The following is a 22371-nucleotide window of genomic DNA, read 5'->3' as shown; positions in this document are numbered from 1 at the left end:
ATTGTATTGTAGACAGACTTTTATCCCATGCAGCTTCAGATAATTCAAGTTCCCCTTTCCAAGCCTCCATAAGATATGAAAAAATCAGTGCTTCCCTGGGAGGGTTTCAAAGCTGTGAATCTTTGATTGGATGATTGCATTGAAGGCTGTGGGCGCTGCTCCATCCTGGTGATGAATGTGAAGCCTGGCTGGGCACTTCAGGGTGTGCTTGACTCCTCTGTTGAGTAGAGCCTGCATAACATCACAAAAGGCACCATGTTGAGTCATCGCCTCACTTGTGTAATCCGGGAAAATCCAGACTTTGCTTCCCTTGTCTGCTGTGGCACAGGAACGGTTCTTGAAAATGGTGGATGTGTGCCTGGAGGGTGCGTGGTTTGGCACCAGTTACCGGCTTCTTTGACTGAAAAGAGTGATGTGCACGACTGTGATGTGCATGTCGACTTTAACTGCATCTTGGGAATCTGTCTGGAGACAGACTGGAGTGCTTCTAAGTCAAGCACTTTGTGTTGAGCTGGCTGTTGTGCTTGTTTAGTTCTGAGTGCTTCATGTTCTTGCACTTGTGCTTCAAGGTAGCTGGCAGTTTGCTCTCGATTAACCATGCGGGCTTGTAAGTCAACCTGTGACACCGCGAGCGTGGAGAGGAGCATATGTAAAACATGTCTGCACCATTTGCATGCACACCAGCACCCCCTCCTCCATTCTGACCTTTTTTCGTCCTTTTATCACCATTGGCACCATTGTCGTCGCATGTCTTGACCTTTTTTAATTTGTTAGGCCATTTGTGAAGATTTGATGTAACGGTTGTTGGATCTGACTGGCATGCTGTTTGAATCTAAAACACTACATTCACTCAGGTAGGAGTTTAGACTTTAGAGTGCTTAGCTTTCTTTTTTTATTTCATCTTCAAAGCCACCTCTCTCTCCCGCAGTACATTTTTACATCATGCACACACACAAGCACTCTAGAATGGAGGCTGATGAGTCAACTGTTGCACCGTACAGTATGACCCTGAAATTCTACAAAACTGAGACACATCTGCTTTGATGTCGCCATTAAAAGGAAAACCAGAGTGGCTGCACTAGTAAATAAGAATACATCTGTGTTAATTGGCAAGGTTCTGCTCTTGGAAATGCTGCCTAAATGAATCCCAGCAGCTTGCGAGAGACTGTGCAAGACATTAATAAACCCAGCCAAGATCGGCAGCTACATAATCAAAGAGATGTAAAAGGTAATATACTGCACAAGGTATGAAATAAGTCTGATTAATAAGACAAAAGATCTGGGTTGCTATACGTGATGGAGGTGTCTACATGGTGGAGGGAGAAACTGAATAGAGCATGAGGTGTGCACCAGGCGTGAGATGAATGAAACGTTCCTATTGTAAGTGAGCTTAATGAGCACATGTAATTGAAACACAGAGTGCTGCAAGAGAAATGATGGTGGGGACATGAGCTTTTCCAGCCAAGATCCACCGTTTCTGCAAGGTGGCCATGCGTGGTCGGTGACAGCTGAGGACGCCATTCGTTTACTGCATAAACACCTTGCTTCTCCAGGTGGATGAAAGAGTGTCAGTCTGTCTATTGGCTCTTTTCTCCCTTAATGACAGTTACATGAAAATGTTTTACGCATGCATTACTTATTTCTAAACAGGTCTATTTCCATCCTGTGTATTTCCATTTAAATGAGCTGTTCGTATTAAAAACACGTTATTTCAGAGGACTGACTGAATGCAATTTTAAAAGCAAAATGATTGTTCCCGCCACTGAAATTGCTTTTCATGAAATTGTTCTAAGCACGTTTTGGGTCCTTTGAAGTAATCTTTGGCACATTTCTCATGGGTTTGCAAACATGAGTCTTCAGTAAAGGGCTGACCCCCAGTGGTGAGACCCTCCAATAGCACAGAAACTTAAAGGTAAAATGTGTTCAATTTTGTGCATTTTTTTAAAATGACTGGTTTCTTTCTGAAGCTTTAACTCAAGCAGTACCTAATATTTCAAGCTGACATACAGTATCCATGTTTGAAACTCTAAAGACGGTCTGATGGTTTGCCTTGATTCAGCACTGGAGGGTTGAAATTAGATCCATGTTCTTAATAATCCTGATCACCGTGTTGCAGCTCTCCTGCCTCCCACCCCACATTGTGCACCTCTCCTTACCTGATTCACTCTGTAAAGGACATGAACAGAAATCAATAGCAGAGATACGGTACCTGTTCTGTGTGCTGGCCGTCACTTCCCAGAGGGGTTGAGATCAATGAGGCAAAATGGAGCTTTCAGCAGTCTCAGTGCTGAACTCAATGGACCTTGACAGCTCTGAAGATTAATGAGGCGAGCTTCTGCTGAACAAGCAAGTCGACTCCCAAAGCGCACGTATCCATGTCCGTCGTGACTGTGGTACACGGCTCTGATCACAGGCCGTTCAGCAGTGAGTAAGTGTGTGGCTCTGCATTTTAAAATCATGGATCCATCAGACAAAAGATGAGGCAGTCAGTCATGTAAAGTCACAATACTTGTATTTCTTTATTGAAATATATTCAACCCCTGAGGCTAGATAAAAAGGCCACAGTTTGTTTGTGCCTCGTCTAGCTCCTCAGTCTGACACAGCCAGTAAGAATACAACAGACCTGTCCAAAAACACACGTTACACAACTGCTGTGACATCTCCAAATTTTGTTTTTTGTAATCCAAACTTAAAGTTTTACACGGCCCTTTACATACCGACAAAATTTCAGGACATACACAACTCAAATCGACTGCATAACTTCAACAATACTTGGTGTCTATTTGAAAAAAGAATGCTACCTCTCCAATTAATGACAACAAAAGTGCTCAATTTCGCTCACATATAATCCAGGGTAAAACAACTGATACATTAAGTTCACTTTCAGCATTTGTATTTGGTCTGCCTGAAATGTGAAGATGGCGCAATAAATCAGTAGGTTTCTTTGTACCAGCCATAACGATTCATTCAAGAAAGGTAACTTTCTGATTTCAAACTGTATCTTGGACCTCAAACCAAAAAGTTAAATAGACAACTAGAAGACACCTGGCTGGTACAAAAGCTCAGTCTGCCTAAAGGAACCGTGTGACAGTTTTGGAAAAGCACTTATTCGCTTTCTTGAGTTAGATGAGACTGATAGCATTCTTCGCTAATATGAAGCTAGCCAGCATGCTGGTTAGCTTAGCTTAGCACACAAACCCACGTAAAACCAGAACCGTGTACAGATTAAACAAACTAAACGTGCTCAATTAGCGTTAGAGGTGCTGATTTTGTTCCCTTCAGGCCTCTGTTTCCAGTCTTCACGCTGAGCTAAGATAACAGACTGCTGGCTGCAGCTACAGTATCAATCTTCTCATCTAGCTTTCAACAAGACTGTGAATAAGTGTATTTCCCAAAATGTGCAGCGATTCCTTTAAGAAATTTCACATTGAAAAAACAAACAAACATATTTAAAGTTGGACAACAAACTTTCCTTATTTTGACCCTTGTGTGATTACATTTTCACTTGTGAGCCTCCACGTGAGCTCCAGAAAAGCAAAGGTCCTTACGCTTTGTTAGTTCAGGACCAGATTCTGTGTCTTCGTCTTGGTCCACAACACATTACAAGTCTCTTCATATGGGGGCTCAGAGGCAAAAGGCCTACGACCCACTGAGAGTCCCAAAGGAAAGAAAATGGGGAGTTTAGCTTTTTGTCCAGGTCTGGGACACGCTGAGGTAACATAGACATTAATAAATTATTCAGTTGTTTAAAAAACACTTTGCAAGAATCATATCAATAATTCATATCAATAATACAAAATGGTATCAAACATACATGATGCAACATTTTCATCAAACACATTCAGTATTTTTTGTCTTTTTTTTTTCCTCCCCTGTGATCCAGAGTCTGTTGCTTCATTGCTCGATGATCAGTACTTCAATGTTTTGCGTCCTTCTCTGGAAACTCTCTGTGAAGTCCCTTTCGCAGTAGATGTAGATTAACACTGTATTCCTTCTTTTGCTGAGGTTGATTTTCCACTTTCATGCTGAGGTGAACTTGTATGCCGTTCAGTAATTGAGTTGTTTCATACTCAGCCTTCTTAGTTCAAAACTGAACATAGACCTTTTCTTTCAACACCTTTCCAATGATTAAATTCCATCTGATTCAATCGCTGTTACAATCATCGCCAAGGCGCAAGGCATACACAGGCACACAGGGCTACGACACTAATCAACCTATTTGCTTGTTTAGTTATTCGATTTTACATTCAAATTGTTTTTGACCGTGCCTTTCGCTTCACTTACAGATTTGAACAGAAAACAGCATGCCAATAGGAAAGTCAGAAATCGTATTAAAAGTGCAAAAATGTATTCCTTCAAGAGACGGTATTCATCCAGACAAAGAAAAAGTTGTCCACTGAAACTTTAGTGCGTTAACAGTACAAGCCATTTCATAGGTTATTAAATTGTACATTCCTATCCACCTCACAGCTACAAACACGAATACACTGAATGTCTTGTTGCTTCGAGTGTGTGGTTTTCCTACAACTAAACTTAGTCTGTAGCTAGGTTAGCATGGCTTTGAGCCCTCAGAGCATCACGCTGCCTGCCTCACACAGGCTCTCTGACGTATTCCCAGGGCTACACTTTGTATCCCCAAACTAAAGGAGCGCTGTCCTTTACTGAGCGTGATTCGTCTTCTAGCGTTGTCCTGAATTCCACGGTGCAAGTCTGAAAAGCCCCAAGATTGAAATAAAGTGACATCACATTATTTTGGTTAGTGGCCAGTGCAAATCAGCTTCTCCAGCCTGTTTCACGTCCGAAACACGAAGCTCTCGCTATCCCTTATCTATTCTATTTCATCAAGAATTTCCTACGGATCTTTTGTAAAACAGCATTGAATTTGTTTACATTGCCACCTATAATTAATTTTTTTCTAACACAAATATAATTGTAAATTTCTAGATTTTTTTAGATACAAAAAACATGGAAAGCAATTTGAATCTGTTAAGACTACAAAGACAAAAAAAAAATATTAGGGCTATTGTTCATACAGTACTGATGAAGGCTGCACTCATCATGCCATTGGCTGAAGAGGCAACCTAAATTAACCATAATTATTTTCAAATACTTGATGTAAAGTGGCTCTCATATACTGTATTTTTATGACGGGAAAATAATCCATTCATCGGAGTGTCTGTAAAAATGGCTGTCAGTGTTGGTATCAACCCTGTTATGTTTAAAGTGTAACCATGTACACCGACCAATCTTACTTCCTTTACAATTACAATATTTAAACACTTATTCACTGAGCTGATCTGACCATAATGTTCACCTGTAGACCGATACGACACAGTTCCTCAGCATCACGTCACATTTCTTTCGCTTGCTAAGACACGTCCTTGCATCCTCTCTGAACTGACACTTCAAAACCCGAGCATCACATGACCACGAGGTACACGCTACACTCCCACAACTCACAGTTCACCCATCGGCAACACCACGCAACATCTATTTTCACTACCAAAACCACTGTCACCGCTCTCATGCTCACCCTTTGCGCCCTTATGACGTCCACTCTACGAAGAGAGAACATTGACAGCGTATCTAAAGATCACACAGGTGCTTTTCTTCCAGAAAAAGTCGGAGTGTGAGGACAGAAAGCCGATGACCAGTCGTTGGAGTTGGAGAACACGAGGCGCAATTTTGACCCGCCTCCTCCCTTTTCCTTCCCTTTCTCAAGAAGACAAAAGTTCCAACATCCGGCAGATTCTGACCTCTTTGAGTGTCCACACAGAGTCTGTCATCTTGTGCCACATTTGACATTAAATTCAAAAATTACACTTGATTGAGAAACAGTTCAGCGACGCTGTAGTTGTGTGTTGAATACAGATAGGAGAAATCTAAAGACCTTTGACAGGGACCGTAAATCGAGGAGAGGTGGCATAGCACTCATTCCAAGGCATTGTGAAGGGTTGAGGGGACATCAGTCCAACGTTTCAGCTTCACCTCTCCTTCCTTCCGTCCCCCCACCCCCCTCACTTTTGTGCTCCAGTGGGTAACCACTGCTGGGCGTTCCTTTGGGGACATCCAAAGGTATGTGGGCGTGCATGTGGGTGTGTGTACGTTACGAATGATTAACAGGGCGAGGGAGGTCACAATATGGCGCAGTGGAACCTGTGGGAGCCCGCGGAACGTTCTGCTCTCCATTTCATCTTCTTTTTCTTCTTCTGGTTTCGCTCTGGGACCTGTTGTCTGTTGGTGTGGAGAGAGAGAGAGGCAGAGGAGAAAGCGTTACTTCTACACCTTACATTACAATAATCCTGCCGCAGTTATCACCGTGTCTCACAGTGTTTTATCTGTCATATATTCATTCATTCAAGATAGTGTTAAAGGAATAATTCAATATTCTCAGAAATGCACGTACTTGCTTAGAGTTAGATAACAAGATTAATACCACTCTTATGTCCGTCTGTCAGAAGCAGTTAGCTTAGCTTAGAGTTGTCAAAATACACCTAAAAGCACCCCTTAAAATCAGTAACATAATTAATGTACTTTGCTTAATCTCCATTGTGACTTCATTTTAATACATTTCTACATTGTTTTAACGACTTTTTCTCTTTTCACATGCCATGTTTTTGCGGCATCTGTGAATAATGCACCAGCTACTGTTGTAAATCGCAGTTACAATGGCAGGTACACAAGTGAGTCATGCTAATCTTAGAGCCAATCAATAGTATGTGGCAACACACACAAGTACAAAGAGGACTGACAGTTTCTGCCTGAACTGCTGATGCATCAGTCAGAATAAAAGCACAGTCATTATTTCTTCATCCACCCCTTTATGACTTGCTTTCTACAGTCTGGCCACAAGGGGGCAATGTTGATTCATGGATCAACTCTGCTCAGCTCTGCATGAAGAGAAGCATGTCCTCCCTGTAATCTGGATTATTTCCTTTTCATAAATACAGAGGTGACTACAGCTGTGTATTCAGGTATCTGAGTACTAGCTTGTTGCTTGTTGGTTCTTGCAACAAGACATGACCACATGAAAAACATGGCCGCAAACCAAATGTGTGTCAAGACAGGAAATAGCTCTGTGATTTTCTCTTTGCTTTTCCACTCTTCCTAAAAACACTTTCACTGCCCTCACATGCCAGTGCAGCACTCTCTAAGTGCTACTAACCTCTAAAGAAGTGAAATTACATACTGGAAAAAAGGGGGGAGGGCAATAGACAAATATCTCACAGTGTCATGAAAATCAGAGAATAAATATAAGTTTTGAGTTACCTTATAACACGAACCAGCTCATGAAAGGCTTTGTCCACATTCATTGGAGGATCCTTGGCACTGGTTTCAATATAAGTTATCTGAAGAAACAAGCAGAAATATTCCAAATCTGAGCAAAAGTGATATTAGAGTGTATTTACAAACACACAGACAATAGAAAAAAAAAGATGGACATAAGAAGCCCAAAGGTGGAATGAGAGGATACTGCATGTGTGTGTGTCCGAGTCTGTGATTTCCCCTGAATCCCACTTGGCCAAAGTCATCAAACAACACAGATAGAAAGTAAACTCAGCAGCTCAGAGAGCTCTCTCTCAGCCTGAAGGTTCTTTCTTCATTTGACAGTCATGTCTGCCTGCTTCCTGTTTCAATGCTCCATGGTGTGTTGAGTGTGTGTTTTGTGTGCTGAGAGTACATTAAACCAGTTAAATTTGTAAACTCATCCTTTTCTCTTCTCTGCATCATTAACACGTATTGGCACTGTGACCGTGAACTAATCATCTGGTCAGCCGGGCTGTCTGTCCCACCAGATGTTTGCAGGTTTGTTGTTTGAAGAAAAGGAGATTTAGCCGTTTACATGTTGGTTAGGCTTTTCGGTGTGGACAGAGGTCTCTTTGCCCCCCACATCCGTCAGATTGAACTTGTGTTCACACATAGACAGAGTCTGAGCTTTCAGCCAGCTACAGGGTATAGATATAGATATAGATATAGGCCTTCATACAAGGACACACAGCTGTGAGCAATGATCTTTCCTCTCAATGCCTTCACTGTCTCTGCAGTGCACACGTGCAAATGTAAAAACTTTGTTACAAAACTCAGTAGTTGATATGAAATCAGGCATCATCAGGTAAAAATTTCACTACTTACATTGTGTTTTGCAGCCATCTCTTGGCCCTGGTCAGTGGTGACCTTTCTCAGATGGACCAAATCCACTTTGTTTGCCACCAACACCATGGGGAAGGCCTCCCTAAGAGGAAAAAAAACACACACACACACACACACACACACTCAGTCAGGTATTCCTGTATAATTGAACAATGCATTTCCAAACGAACTGCAGTGGTTTCAAAGTGGTTCGAAGCGTCTCGAGATCTAGAGACTATTTTAAAGACCTGACAGGTTTCCGTTTAGATTAGAAAGAGCATCACATGCTACACAAATTGCCCGGAGGTGTCAGATTTCTGCAACACGAATGTTGTAGAAAAGTGAGCTACAGTAGAGCGCCACTAAATATGGACAGACTTGCTCAGTTCCAGTTTCTATTTTTGCTCCATCTCAAGCTCAGTTTTATTGGCTACTGTCAGTCACAGTCAGAGAACAGATGCAGTCTGTTCTCTCACTACCGACACTCACAACACAACTGATTCGAAATGTGGAAACAAATCTGATGTTCTGCCAAACTGGGCTGCAGCTCAAGGAAAGCGAAGCAAAAAACAAGATCCTGATCCTTAACCGTTCTAGTCCTGAAACATATGACGATGCTACCTGTGAGCACTGACTGAACCATGTCTGGCTGAGGTGGCAAAGTTTGGCTTTAACGAGGATAAATATTCCTCAAAATACTGTGTGTGTGATGCATTAGCCCTTATATGGGTCATGTGCATTGTCAAATCAGACCACAGTGGATGATGATATGATGGAATTCACTAAACCTTAAAATTCTAGTTTCTGACTGGGTCTTATTTAAGGATTTTTTTAGATTAGTTTAGGCCAAAATTTCTAATAGTCTTAATTGGTGCAGCACAATCGCAAGAATGTGATTCAGCAGGGCAAACATCAGGGTCAAATGATCGTAACAGATCCCCAAGCTTACCGTACTGCAAACATCGTTACTCTACATCTGAGAGAGCTACTTCCTCTTTTGCTAACTTTGGCTTCTAGGTTTGACTCTGACTTACTATATTTACCATAGTTGTGCACGCACAGATTTTCAATGCTACGGTTGGTTGTATTGGACATTTTAAGCGCATTCTCATTTGTTTTCACTTCCAAATAATCTGGTGAAGATGACAGGGACAAACTCTGGGTTTATATAGCTACAACCAGTCTGAGGCCTCACTCCAGTGATGCTGCAGAAGACCTAAATCACAGCAATTACCTTGGTGAGTAAAATGTTCTCATAACTAACAGATATAATGAAAAGGATCAAAATCTATATTAATCCTCAGTTTCCTTTGTTGTGTTTCTGTTATGTACCTCTCAGCTGAGCAGTTGTGACCTACCTGTCTTTGACCCGTAGTATGAGTTGATGGAATCGGTCAACATGTTCAAAGCTGGCCTTGTCCGTCACAGAGAAGACAATGAGGAAGCCGTCCCCTGTCCTCATGTACTGCTCCCTCATCGCACTGAACTCCTCCTGGCCGGCTGTGTCCAGCACTGTGAAGATGGAGGAACACCAATGTGCTACTTTACATGAACAGGTCTCTTGCTTACTGTCAAACACTCCCAGATGATAAACATCTTACACACAGGTGTCGAGCATACTGCGCTGTATATCTGAGCAAGCACTTTCCCCATCACATTACTACAGTTCCACCATGTATTTAAATGTGCTTTTCAGTGGCAGTGGCAAATTGCTCATTTAGGCGTTTCAAGTCATTCTTATTTTATTTTTCATTGCATCACCTGATTCAACTTAACATTTAACAAGGTTCTCATCCAGCATGCCAGGACCTATAAAAGCTGCAATAAAGAGTCAGAGTTATTCCAAATGTAAATTGTTGAACCCCATCTAACCAAAAGCATTGTTCCATTTATTTACTAATGAAGGTAAACTGACCCAGTTTGCAGAAATCATTGCACAATGAGATGTACGATTTGGTTACTGTGACATATTTTAATTTAGAGAAAGACACAAACAATGGTCTTTCCTTGAATGCCAGGCCTTGGCAGAGGTCATCAGTCGTCAGTGCATCATAACATAATGTCAAAGCTTTACACAACTCTGCATTTGCATAAACCGTGAAACTGATTTTTTAAAGTAGATTTTTAATTTTTTTCCAGAGCTTTATACGCTTCCAACATAAATTTAATACTTTATTGAGGGAAGGGTAAAATCATGGGATGATGCATAATTTCTCCCACATGCAACAACCATTGCAGTGCTTTTTTCTAAATGTCATTAATTCGTTCGAGGAGTTGCTAGTCCATGGCCAGCTCAGTGTAGGAAACAGCAACCGCAGGAATGTCGTTAAAAGCTAAAACAGATTTTAAAGAACAATCGCAAATGTTCACTCGTTGGTTGATGGCGGTCGTGTTCAATTGAAGATGGAAAACCAAACCAAAGCAGAAGATTAGCGTGGAGAGGTTATTTTCACACACGCACGCGTCTACTCACCATCCAGTATTGCCCACTGTCCATCGATCTCTGTGTGTTTGAGATACGAGTCCTCTATCGTTGGATCATAGTCTGGCACAAAGATCTTCTGGAAAAATTGGATGGTGAGGGCGCTCTTGCCAACACCACCATCCCCCACCACCACCAGCTTGTACGTTGGCAGGTTGTCGCTTGGCACAGCGCTGGTCGCCATGGCTACCTCAACAGTGGTGATAAAGGTGGGAAGTAGGCTAGTAGGTGGCTGGTGAGACACACCTGGCTGAAATGGAGGACCGAGAGAGAGAAAGAAAGAGAAAAGGATTGACAATAGAGAGGGGAGGGAACAACAGACAGACGGGGAGAGAGAACAAGGGAGAGAGGTGTTAAGGTTTTTGTTGCAGCTGCTTTTTCATCACCATAGAGACCACAGACCACAGCTAGGAAAAAATAGTGCAAAAAATAGACAAAGACAGGCCAAAAGAGAGACTTCAGCACCCTTTAAGCCCACCTACAACACAAGCATCCATAGCTGGGGAACAGTAATTTAGATTCTTCTCACCAGAGAAAGACAAGCAGGACAAAAGCTGCACATGGCTTTAAAATATGGCAGAAGAGTGAAAAAGTCCAAGTATAAACCACATTAAAGTGGAACAATTGACTTTTTTTTATAGGAGAAGCTGATGTTTTTCCAGTCCATTTAATCCAATCTAGCAGCGATTACAGGAACTGCGTTTTACGGGGCCGAGTGCATCGACTCGAGCATTTATGCAAGATGAGCAGAAATTAAACCACGGAGCCCTGCAGACCTCTGTGACATGGCAAGCAGTAACATAAACCCACCCAGAGTGCCAAAGAGGGACCCGACGTTGTGATTAAATGACTTGTTCATCACAAATGTTCATGTGTGTGGTGGATGTCAGCATGCACGATATGAGGGGTAATAAGAAGCAGTATAAAACATTTCAACAATTATACTTGACAAAAACCCCAACTGTTATAATTTGAGGCATGAGACAGAGTCACTATTTTCTTTTTCTGGTTAAAAGATGCTTTCCTTAACCCAACCGCAGTGTGCTGAGCTGTGATCATATGTATTTCTACTGCAGCCTCAAAGCAGGGGTAACCACACTGAGCTACAATATTATGGTCCTACTTAGGTAGGTAGTGCTTAGGCTCTAAACTGATTAGTGTGCAGGCATGCAGGTGGCTGGAGAGAAAGCATCATTCTTAGAGGGCTTGCTTTGTTCAGCTTTTAGCACTTTAGTAGCTTCGGTGTAACATACAGCCCTCTAATTTCTACACACTGCAGGGCAGCACAGTGATGTCACAGCTTGTGTTCAGCGTTCGATGTTTTATCTATTTGTCATTATACAATAAGGACTGCGCAATGGAATAAGAGAAATGCATTTTTGGTATTTGGTGGCCAGGCTCCCCAGGAGCACCCAATCATAGACCATAGAGGATATATTATCCTGCATTATAGGTGCATTAGAGGCATAGAATCATGGCTGTCATTTAGCAGCATAAACATGATCCTGGTAGTATGAAGGGGAAACAACTTGCAACCCTGTGTTGCAAAATGACAAATGGCCCTCTTTGAGCCACAAATACATCAGAATTTTGACACAACACTCTTTTGATAAGTTTTAATTGAGACTGTGAGCGGCTTTCAGAGTGTCAGTATCCAACAGGTCAGCTGGCTGAAGAACAAACAGACATGAATAAATGGTCACACTCGGGCTTGGCATCAAGTTTGCCATTTGCTACGGGATTATCATCGCCACACCCTCTATCTGGCCTCTTTACCCACTGGGCCGCACAGCGCGTCACCAAGATGCTAAACCGCCACCAAGACGATAAACCGCCACAGTTGAAGACATAAACTCAGTGTGCTCCCAGAAAAAAAACTGCTTTCCATGTTTTATACTCTGCATTGACATGAAAATAGAGTTTATGTGGCCGGAGTTCTGTTTCACTGCTATGTTCATGTTGTTTAGTTCTAAATGATATGAGCCTCACTGTTTTCTGATCCGCCCTCCTGCAGTTATACTGGAGCTGTATGTACTTTCTGTTTTAAAGGCTCCCTGTGGAGTTTTGAACCTCTAGCAGTGCTACGGTGCTGTTTTTCTATAAGCGGGTCCCCATTTTGTTGATCTCATGCAGACGCAGGAGAACACACATGCATTTGTGGGTTCACATGTGCGATGCGATTCACATTTCACACTAATCCGCTGATCTACAGGTGGCGGTAACACACCGAGATCTGCCGCAATGAGCCAACAACAGTAGGAAGGAAGACGACTGCTGGCAAATTAGCTCTGCAAATGTTTTATAAGGGAGGAAAAGTGTTCAACACCTCTTGTTAGAGCTCAAGGATACATGCATTTTGGTGAGTAACACTGAATGTAAACATCACTTTTGTTTGTTTACAGGGAAACTCTACGGAGCACCTTTAAGATACAGCTAATGCAAAGCACACATTTCCTGTGGCTCCTGCTTCATATTAAGAGCTTCCCACCTGGAAACCACAAAAGGCTTTTATCATGAAGCAGCTACATGCAGCTGCATTCGCCACCATGATTAGCGCCTTACTGCAACTGTGATGAGTTGGTCGAGCGAGATCTACCAGCATTCTCACTTTTTTTGTAAACTGATGTGATTTAAATATAAGGAAGAATACTAAAAGAAGCAGCAGCCACAATAAAACTGGTTGGATGAAGGGTTGCAGGCAACAGGCCTGATTGTTGTGTTGGACAGAAAACCACTGGTGCCGCTCTCACGCTATTGGCTCGCTCACAGCGTGGATATAACAACTGTACGCAAAAGCGGCTAAAGCAAGCCTTGGTGAGCCTGGTTTGGCCCAGTAGTAGAAACCAGGCTAATGACGTCTCCACTCAGTAGCCAACGACAACCACAGCGCCAGCAGAGAAATATGATGGCTTCAACACAGTTGGATAAGTGTAGTTTGTAATTATGGCTTTTTGAACACAAAAATAAACATCCATCTAGCTAGAATATGAGAGGTTTAACAGAGGAGTATTTTTTCCACACAAGCAAAGCACATTAGAGGTTCAATACAAAAAAAAAATCTATTTAAACATTTGCAAATGAGTCAGACGATGGCTTTTTTTTACACCTCAGGGGAACAGCTTGTACAGTACTCAACAAACGTGTGGGTTTTTTCGTTTTTTTCCCATTTTCACAGTCTTACATTAATACAGTAATACTGTATGGTTAAAATCACGAAGGGTAGTAAAATAGGGGCTTTAATATGTGTTGCGCTATCTCATGCTATCATGGCAAAAAGCTCACAGCTGGCCACGGAGAGGGAGAGAGACATGGGAGGGAAGTAAGAAATCGGAAACAGAAGAGTGAGGGAGAGGAAGCGGGGGTACGCGAGGACAAAGTTGATAGAAATGTTATAATATGGTGTTGAGTCAACGCCATAGACACCACAATTTCACCACGTGCTCCCCATTTTGGCCCAGTTTTGTCACTGCTATTTCTCCTTTTACATGATATTGGAAGTTCTGTTTTTAGACATAAAATTAATGTTTAGAATAATGCGTGAATCATTACAATCAATCAGAAACAATGAATGTAAATGAAACTTTGTCCACAGCACCTTTAAACATCTACATGCAAAGACATGAGCAAAATGTTCACTGCGATGAATTATATATCTCAAAAAGTTTTCTGCAAATGTATTTCTTTACAACGCTGATTCTGATTTAAAACCAGGGCTACCTGGAAGGTGGGAAATCTTTAAATGTTGGTCTTCTTTAAAAACATTCTGGGAGTAATCTTAAGTGGGCTGCACGGTGGCGCAGCAGGTAGTGCGCGTGCCTCACAGCAAGAAGGTTGCCGGTTCGATCCCTGGGTCAGGCGGGGCCTTTCTGTGTGAAGTTTGCATGTTCTTCCCGTGCATGCGTGGGTTCTCTCCGGGTACTCCGGCTTCCTCCCACAGACCAAAAAACATGCTCATTAGGTTAATTGATGACTCTAAATTGTCCGTAGGTGTGAATGTGAGTGTGAATGTTTGTTTGTCCTTGAATGTGGCCCTGCAATCGGCTGGCGACCGGTTCAGGGTGTACCCCGCCTCTCGCCCATTGTAGCTGGGATAGGCTCCAGCCCCCCGCAACCCCGAAAGGGATAGGCGGTATAGATAATGGATGGATGGATGGAGTAATCTTAAGTATATGTGATTTGTAGTGAAAGGTTTAAAATGTGCATTTCACTGATACAACCCATTTTCATCAAGCCATCCAGTGTTAATACAAATCTGAAATTAAACAAGTTTGACATGAAACAAATCTACTGTCCTACCATAAAATCTTCTAGCTCTCATTAAACTGTATCAACAGTCAAAAGCAGACAAAAAAACCACATTCACTCACTACTAGCTCAACACCCTACACCACCCACGCACCCATTCCTCCTTCATCCACCAGGAAACAGCTGTCAGCTGGCTGCAGTCCATCCTTTCCTGCCCAGCACAATGGAGGGAAGGAAGATGTTTCCTTCCTTTCCAAAGACCAACCAGCCAATCAGCCTGCCAAGTTGGGCAAAGAATTTTCACGCCAAATTCCTGATGTTAAAAAGTCTCTTCAGTCAGCTGGCTGGCTGTCATGAAGTCACAAAGCGAACGTCTATGCCGCGACATCACTTCACATGACACTGCCTTAGGTTTTCAGTGCTGTGCAGAAAAACAAAAACACAGCAGCTTGAGAAGCGCCCCGAAATCACAGAACCTGCCACCAGTTGTGGTGTTCAACCCAGTCACGCTGGGTTAGCTGAAGCTAGGTCAGGTCACAACCCCGCTCGGCGTGTCAGCGTTTCCCTCAGCGAGTTTACTCGGTGGAGTGAACGATTCCACTGAAACAACACCCACCGTTCTGCGAGACTAAAATAATCCCCAGACATCAGTTTAAACCAAATTCCTTTGGGAGTGGAAGCTTTGCGGAGGAAATTTTACTATGTGTCCCACCAAAGTTAGTCATCTGACCAATGTGGCTGGCGAGTTTCAGAGGGCCTACCCAGCCTGCGAAGGACATACTTAGTACAGTACTGTGCCCAACACTTAGGCTGCGTGCACACAAATGCCAAAGAATCTGAATCCTTTCCTCTCAGTTTTGGTCTTTCATCCACACTAAGCTGGCATTTTCCACCCATGAAAACGGAGCTTTTAGAAAACCTTCTGCAGAGCGGATGGATTTGGAAAGGCCTGTCTCATGTTATTGTTATGGACAGGAGAAATGGAGCCTGTCCAACACACTCATATATAGCTATCAACCCATTATACAGTATTTATGACCTATTTTGGATGGCAATAACCGATCATGTAATAAGTTGTAACAACATTATGTAATACAAGTTTTGTAGAATAAGATCACAGTGACTTGAAGGCTGAGGCACGATGTGTTTATTAAGATTTCACCACCCCAGCGTGAAAACGCCTCGACTTTACACTCATAATCCAGCTGATTGCGTTTTGCACCACAAAATAAAATGGAAATCAATGAAGTTATATATCAATGTCATTTATAGGAGACTGAGTTGGACTAAGACACGACAGAGTAGGAGGCAACAAACCGAGATTTAACCTGCTGAGACCAGAAAAATCTGTCCACGTCTATCAAAACGGTCAAGCTATTCACCCACACTCTTTAACAGATGATGACTCTAAAGCTGAACTTAACTTTTGTCCTTTCCTTTCAGCCTTTCCGTGAGAGGCCGGCTTTTAGAGTGCAGGACAGAACCACCTTTTGAATTTCTTCCTGTTTCATACCAAACTCCCATTAATCAGAGAAACCTCCTTTTCAAATCTACAAAACTGCTTTAAATCACACATCACTTGAGTCCAAAACACAGCCATTCCAGCACAGCAGACACAGTGTATGAAGTTACTGGACGCCTTGTAGCACAGCAGTGTGGCATGTCAACAGGACCGCAGAGCATGTAAATCATTCTATAGCACTTGTTTCACTCAGCTCATTCCTCACCTGAAGAGACAACCTCTACCTCTGTGACTAACCAGGAAATATAACAAGTTTCTCCTCATCCAATGTGACAGCTAGAGAGAAGACAAAATAAGAGAATAAACCAGGCAATCCGCAGTGCCTCCTGGTGTGTTTTTGACTTCATACTTTGTCGTCACCATGACTCCATAAAGCCTTTCTGGGCTCTTGAGAAGTAGCCAGTTGCTGGCTTGGGAAAGGATAAAGGGACTTCCCTCTTCGCATGGGAACAAAGCAGCAACACGTCTCACAGAACAGGAATAAGGAGGAACAGTGGTGCACACCCTAGCCTGTACTGTGGCGTTGATATCAACACTCATCGATCATTCAAAGGTGTTAAGACACAGTTCACCGAGTTCAAGATACATGAAAACTCTGACGCTGCTGTCAACTGACAAACTCCACCCTTTTTTATTGGAATACGAGCTGATCTGATCTTTTGTTCGACTGTTTGAGAAATGGACAGTATAACTCTATCAGAATATATATTTTCCGAAATATTGAAAGTCTGACTCTTTGGCAGAACTGGCTGTTCAGCCTTGAGGAACATGTTGCTGGTTCCTGTCACTAAGACAGCTGAGGTCACAGCAATAATTTCCATCAGGGCTATCTTTGTCTGAGAGTGGCGGCAAATACAAAAGGAATATAACCTTAGTGTTTTAATGATCAAAACTTTGTTGGTTTCATCCTGTAAAGCACTTTGGAAACCCTGTTTTAGAAAGGTCCTATATCAATAGGGTTGATCATTATATTATTATAGCATCTCTTTACCAGCATCAATTCTCCAACTATTAATGTAGTCAAAAATCAGATGCACATACAGTGCTGAATTCATGCACCACGCTTGCCAACATGGCATCAAAATTACTTTAAGATGTTTTCTTTGCAAAATAATGTGGCTCTCTGGATGAAGCTGTACATCTTCAGCATCTCCTTCACACGAGCCACTGTCTTATTATATAGGGTTGTTTCCTCACTGACAGTGCTTATTTGAGCAGCAGCAGGCTGAGGATACTGTGTATTCAGTTGTATTCAGATGCCTTTAAACTCATTCTGACAAGTCATTTGTTGTGTGCTGAATGACTGTTTTAAACAGGTACATTTACATAGTAAATCTATGATTTAATGCAATAATTTCGGTTAATTTATGCCAGAAAATGAGGCAAAGAAAGCCAGCACCCCTCATCACATTTTCCGCAATGATGACAGACTTCATGCCCAGATTTTTAACACCCTGTGCGACAACTGGCCGAGAGGACAAAGTGCAAATAGCCTAACAGAGGGCTGATCACATGACTGTGGGTCTTCACCAGTGACTAATGTGACACAGTCATTGTTTGAGAACTCATTGAGCCATAAATTACACCGATGTCTTTTTTCATAATACTTAGCAATGCTCAGAAATTCTCTGTGGATAAGGCTGCCATTCACACACAATTCACACATACGACCCAAATATGTCACTAATGTACTGTGACCTCATGGGGGCACTTCCTACTATGACCTCTTCATTCATTCTGATAATCTTACTTTTTTTTCTGGCTATTTGGGAATTTCAACCAGGACACAGGATGTCATTAGTCATTCAACTACCAGGCAGCAGTGACACTGAATGAATGAGTCAGTACTTGTTATTGTATATGACCAACTAATTTCTAAGTGCATTTGGGATAAATGCTCAATACTTCAGGCTAGGTTACAAAATGTTATACTTCATTTAAAGTTTGAACTGAAAAATCACCGGCTGATTATGAAGTACTTATCTCTGAACAACCACATAACCGACCAACAGTCTATGTTATTCCACTTACACAGTAGACACCACTGACAGCAGTCAACTATGGCAAAAAGGAAATTCATGATTCAGAGCAAGCTGTGATTAAAAACTAAATTAATTTTTATTCTACTCAGATGAAGAATACAATCTTATATGATGCATAACTAAGAAACATAGTTAATGGCTTCAGACATCGATCCGATTTTTGTATGTGGCTTTACATCTCATATGTCGATCTATACTGATATTGGAAAATACCCTAAAATGTATTTCTACTATACTACACTTTACTATATTAATTTCAACCATATCGTCCAGCGCTGATGTCAACAAACAAAAACAAATGGGTGTATGTGTTCTCAGATGTACCTTTTTCTTTATTGTGTCTACACAAACTCTGCGTTGTGGCTGTGTGTACTTTGTTTACTGTGTACCTTGTTGCAATTGTAACTTGATCAGTGATGAATTGATTTGATTCAAAGGTTTTTCATTTATTATTAAACTCAACCGGACAACCTGAACAAATATCAATACAATCAAAAGAAATACAGACATTTTCTCTGACATTACAGTAAATCTTAAGGCCGTCTCTAATACACTTTGATCATTTAATAACCTTTCAGAAGGGTCAAATAATTCAGTGAAAGCTTTGAACACAAACTATGGCCTTGAACCTAAGTGTCTGAATGAATGCCAAAGCAAAAGACACTAACTCAACTCAATTTCTTTGCATGGAAAGCTGAAGAATGTATAAGCTAATCCGCTGTTATCAAGGAAATCAGTTTGAAAAACTAAAGAAATCAAACATTTGCTTAACGCTGTTACGTACTATCAGTGGTCTGAAATTACTGATTGCAGTTATGAGCTGGAGTGAGATGCTACGCAATATTCAGACCAATCAGATTTGGAAGAGTATAGAAACACGTATCTTGATGCACGTATCTCATATCTTGGCTAACAGACATACAGTTCACTACATGTACAAAAGTTGGAATGTCTTATTGTTTTGGTACTGAGCTCAAGGGCACCTCAGATGACGAAGAAGGAGACCCACACTCGTAATTCATTTCGCTGACTGATTTTGTCAAGGCTGTCTGTAACCTAATGGCTGCGAGGCTACCTGTCAACACTAATAGGCCAGTGTTTGGCAACACTTCTAATATGCAGTGGCACAATTGAACTATGTATATTTACTTAAGTAATGTACTGAAGTACAAATTTGAGATACTTGTACCTCAAAATTAATTGCTAACTGTTTGATAATTGTTCAGTCATTTTTCACGCAAAAACATTTCATGGTTCCAGCTTTGCAAATTTGAGAATTTGGTGCTTTTTGAATTATTTTCATCATTTTATGCAGGACTTGAAATTGACTATTTTTACTTAAGGATCCAAGTACTTCCTCCACCACTGCAGAAGAGTCACCTGGGCAAGACGCCAGATACATGCAAGTGGAAACTGGCATCTCACACGAATCATTATTTAATGACAAGTTAATACAAAGGCCTCGTACACATGCAGTAGATACATACTAGGGAAACCCAGCATGTACAGTCATCCAGGGGGTAATTTCCCCGTGTCAAAGGTCACGATCAAGCTTTAGGGAAATTGTCAAGCAGCATGTAAAAGTCAGCTAACCGTTACGCGCACAAGCAACATGATCAGCAGCAGCAGCAGCAGCAGCAGCAGCAGCAGCAGCAGCAGCAGCAGCAGGGTTTTACATTTCCATGATGTTATGATGGAAGGATAAAGGGGATCTATCCGCAGACAGCCAAATTATCTGGTGATTTCACTTCGCTATTAATAGTGATTAACTTGTGTGTGTGTGTGTGTGTGTGTGTGTGTGTGTGTGTGTGTGTGTGTGTGTGTGTGCAGGCTGACTGGTGCTTCTGAATGATCTCATCCAATGATTTGATACATGAAGAATCTCTCTGTTCTCTGTGTCCAGCGGTGAAATCTGCACAGCGTTTCAGAGCTGGACACCACTGTGTGTGTGTGTGTGTGTGTGTGTGTGTGTGTGTGTGTGTGTGTGTGTGTGTGTGTGTGTGTGTGTGTGTGTGTGTGTGCGTGCACGCGTGCTGTATGCAGCTGCTAAAAATGGTGGTGGTAAAATACTGTATGCGTCCGACAGAGGATAAAAGGCAAGCACTATGTTTGTGTTTCGTCCCCACGGGAAGATTTTTGACACACAGAGGCAAGGCCCGTGTATGTGTGTGTGTGTGTGTGTGTGTGTGTGTGTGTGTGTGTGTGTGTGTGTGTGTGTGGTAGAGAGAAAGAGAGCGCGAGCGGCCGTATGGAAAACCGACAGTAGCCGCCCCTGAATAACGGATTTCGGTTGCTTCATCATTCTCTTGAAGTTTGCAGCAAAAAGGAATTTCCGCAAACGTGATACAGTCGTTCATATTCTCCATGAAAACAAGCTAACTTCCCCTGTCCGTTTACTGCGCTGTCATTAGCCGAAACCACCCGGTGACAGTTAGCTAGGCTACAGTAAGTTGTTGATACCCGGAGAGTAGTTGATTTTAACGGTAGGTGTTGCCTTCACTGTCCGTGAACACAAACGCCCGCATTCACGACCTCTTCTCTGTCAACAGGAAAGCGACTTACCGCTGTGTGAGCTTCGCTGTGGTGAACACAAAGAAACGTCCTCACACCGACATATTCCTCCTCATCCCTCTCTTTCTCGGCTTCAAACCACCGCCGCCCTTTCGCCACAGACGGGAGTGTGCTCCCCACATCTGCGAAACAATACGTTGAGTAGCTAATCTTTGTATTGCAACAGCTGATGCTATAAATAGAAAAGCCCCAAAGGGGTGAACGCCGTTTTTTGGCGAAGACATTAAACCACTAAATGCTGTTTTTCACTGTGATATGATCTCCATGTTTAAGAGCAACTTTAAAACAATGTCTTCGTTTTACTTTAGGGTCCATTTTTTCTGTTGGATTTCCGAAATTTCACGAAGCAGTGAGAGAGTTCCCCTTTTTAGTGAAATGGACTGTTCTTATACTCTGTTGATATAGCGGACTTCTTTAAAGGGATAGTCCTGTCAAATTAGCCGTGCCTAATTTAAGGAGAGTCAAATGGATTAATTACATCATATATATATATACACACACACAGTGGTGGAATCTGAGTGTACTTAAGTAAAAAATTTGAGGTACTTTACTTGAGTATTTCCATTATATGTTACTTTATACTACATCACATTTTGGAAACTACTATTGTACTTTTTACTCTACTATATTTATTTGACAACATTAATTGCTTTTGTAGATTCTGATTATTTACACAGAATTTAAATAGCATTGAGTGAATACATTGTGATGTATCATTATGGTTTAAAGTAGTTGAAATTATCCTCATCTACCAGCTGCAACATTAGTTATGTTTACACATGAATGCATCAGTAACTATTATCCAGTGGTATATATGCTGTATATGTATCACTCTGACGTGGGCCATTTTGCAAAATCAGCACTTTTATTTTAGGTACTCTAAGTATATTTTGATGTTAAAACTCAATTGAACTTTTACTTGTAAGCCTTATACACTTTGGTATTCCTGGTTTTACTAAAGCAAAATATTCCAGTTCCTCTTTCACCAATGGTGAAGTGTGAATCTATATTTATTTAGTTGTAGGCCTATTATGTCCAATTAAGCAAAATTATACATTATATCAGGTTATGATTTTCAATACTTTTGTTTCTCCTACACCTTTTGATCAAACCTGAGAAATGTGAGAAACTTACACATGGCTAATGAATTCACAAACAGTGTGAGCATATGTGTTTTGGGGCATACATAAGAAATAGGCACATTTGGTCTTTACAGGGGCGCATTCACTCACCAAAAAGGAATGAATTAGAGACCTTTTCACTTAATCATCACGTAAGTATTTACCTCATAATTACAAATCTGTATGTCATAATTATGACTTCACTCATAATTACAAGATGTCAAACTTATTTAGTTAGTTACACTTAGTTTCCAGTTA

General features: G+C 41.6%; 1 protein-coding gene across 1 annotated transcript; it reads right to left on the bottom strand.

Moving 5' to 3' along the window:
• Window positions 1–2495: 2495 nt before the first annotated feature.
• Window positions 2496–21163, bottom strand: mrasa (muscle RAS oncogene homolog a). Its single transcript, XM_070975663.1, has 6 exons — window positions 20984–21163; window positions 10604–10862; window positions 9489–9642; window positions 8134–8233; window positions 7270–7349; window positions 2496–6234 (listed from the first exon to the last, which is right to left on the bottom strand). Exons 2-6 carry the CDS (start codon window positions 10794–10796, stop codon window positions 6135–6137), a joined length of 627 nt encoding a protein of 208 aa, XP_070831764.1. The 5' UTR covers window positions 10797–10862; window positions 20984–21163; the 3' UTR covers window positions 2496–6134.
• Between the last annotated feature and the right edge of the window lie 1208 nt (window positions 21164–22371).

This window comes from Chaetodon trifascialis, chromosome 12, assembly GCF_039877785.1.
Source record: "Chaetodon trifascialis isolate fChaTrf1 chromosome 12, fChaTrf1.hap1, whole genome shotgun sequence".
In the NCBI taxonomy this organism is placed as follows: Eukaryota; Metazoa; Chordata; class Actinopteri; order Chaetodontiformes; family Chaetodontidae; genus Chaetodon; species Chaetodon trifascialis.
This window is presented reverse-complemented; position numbering and strand designations above follow the sequence as displayed.

Excerpts from the sequence above, each read along its gene's own strand:
- mrasa (XM_070975663.1), bottom strand. The coding sequence starts at position 10,796 with ATGGCGACCAGCGCTGTGCCAAGCGACAACCTGCCAACGTACAAGCTG. Across the intron at positions 9,643-10,603 it reads ACAGTGGGCAATACTGGATG|TGCTGGACACAGCCGGCCAG; the intron begins GTGAGTAGACGC and ends CCATCTTCACAG. Across the intron at positions 7,350-8,133 it reads AGATGGCTGCAAAACACAAT|ATAACTTATATTGAAACCAG; the intron begins GTAAGTAGTGAA and ends TTGTTTCTTCAG.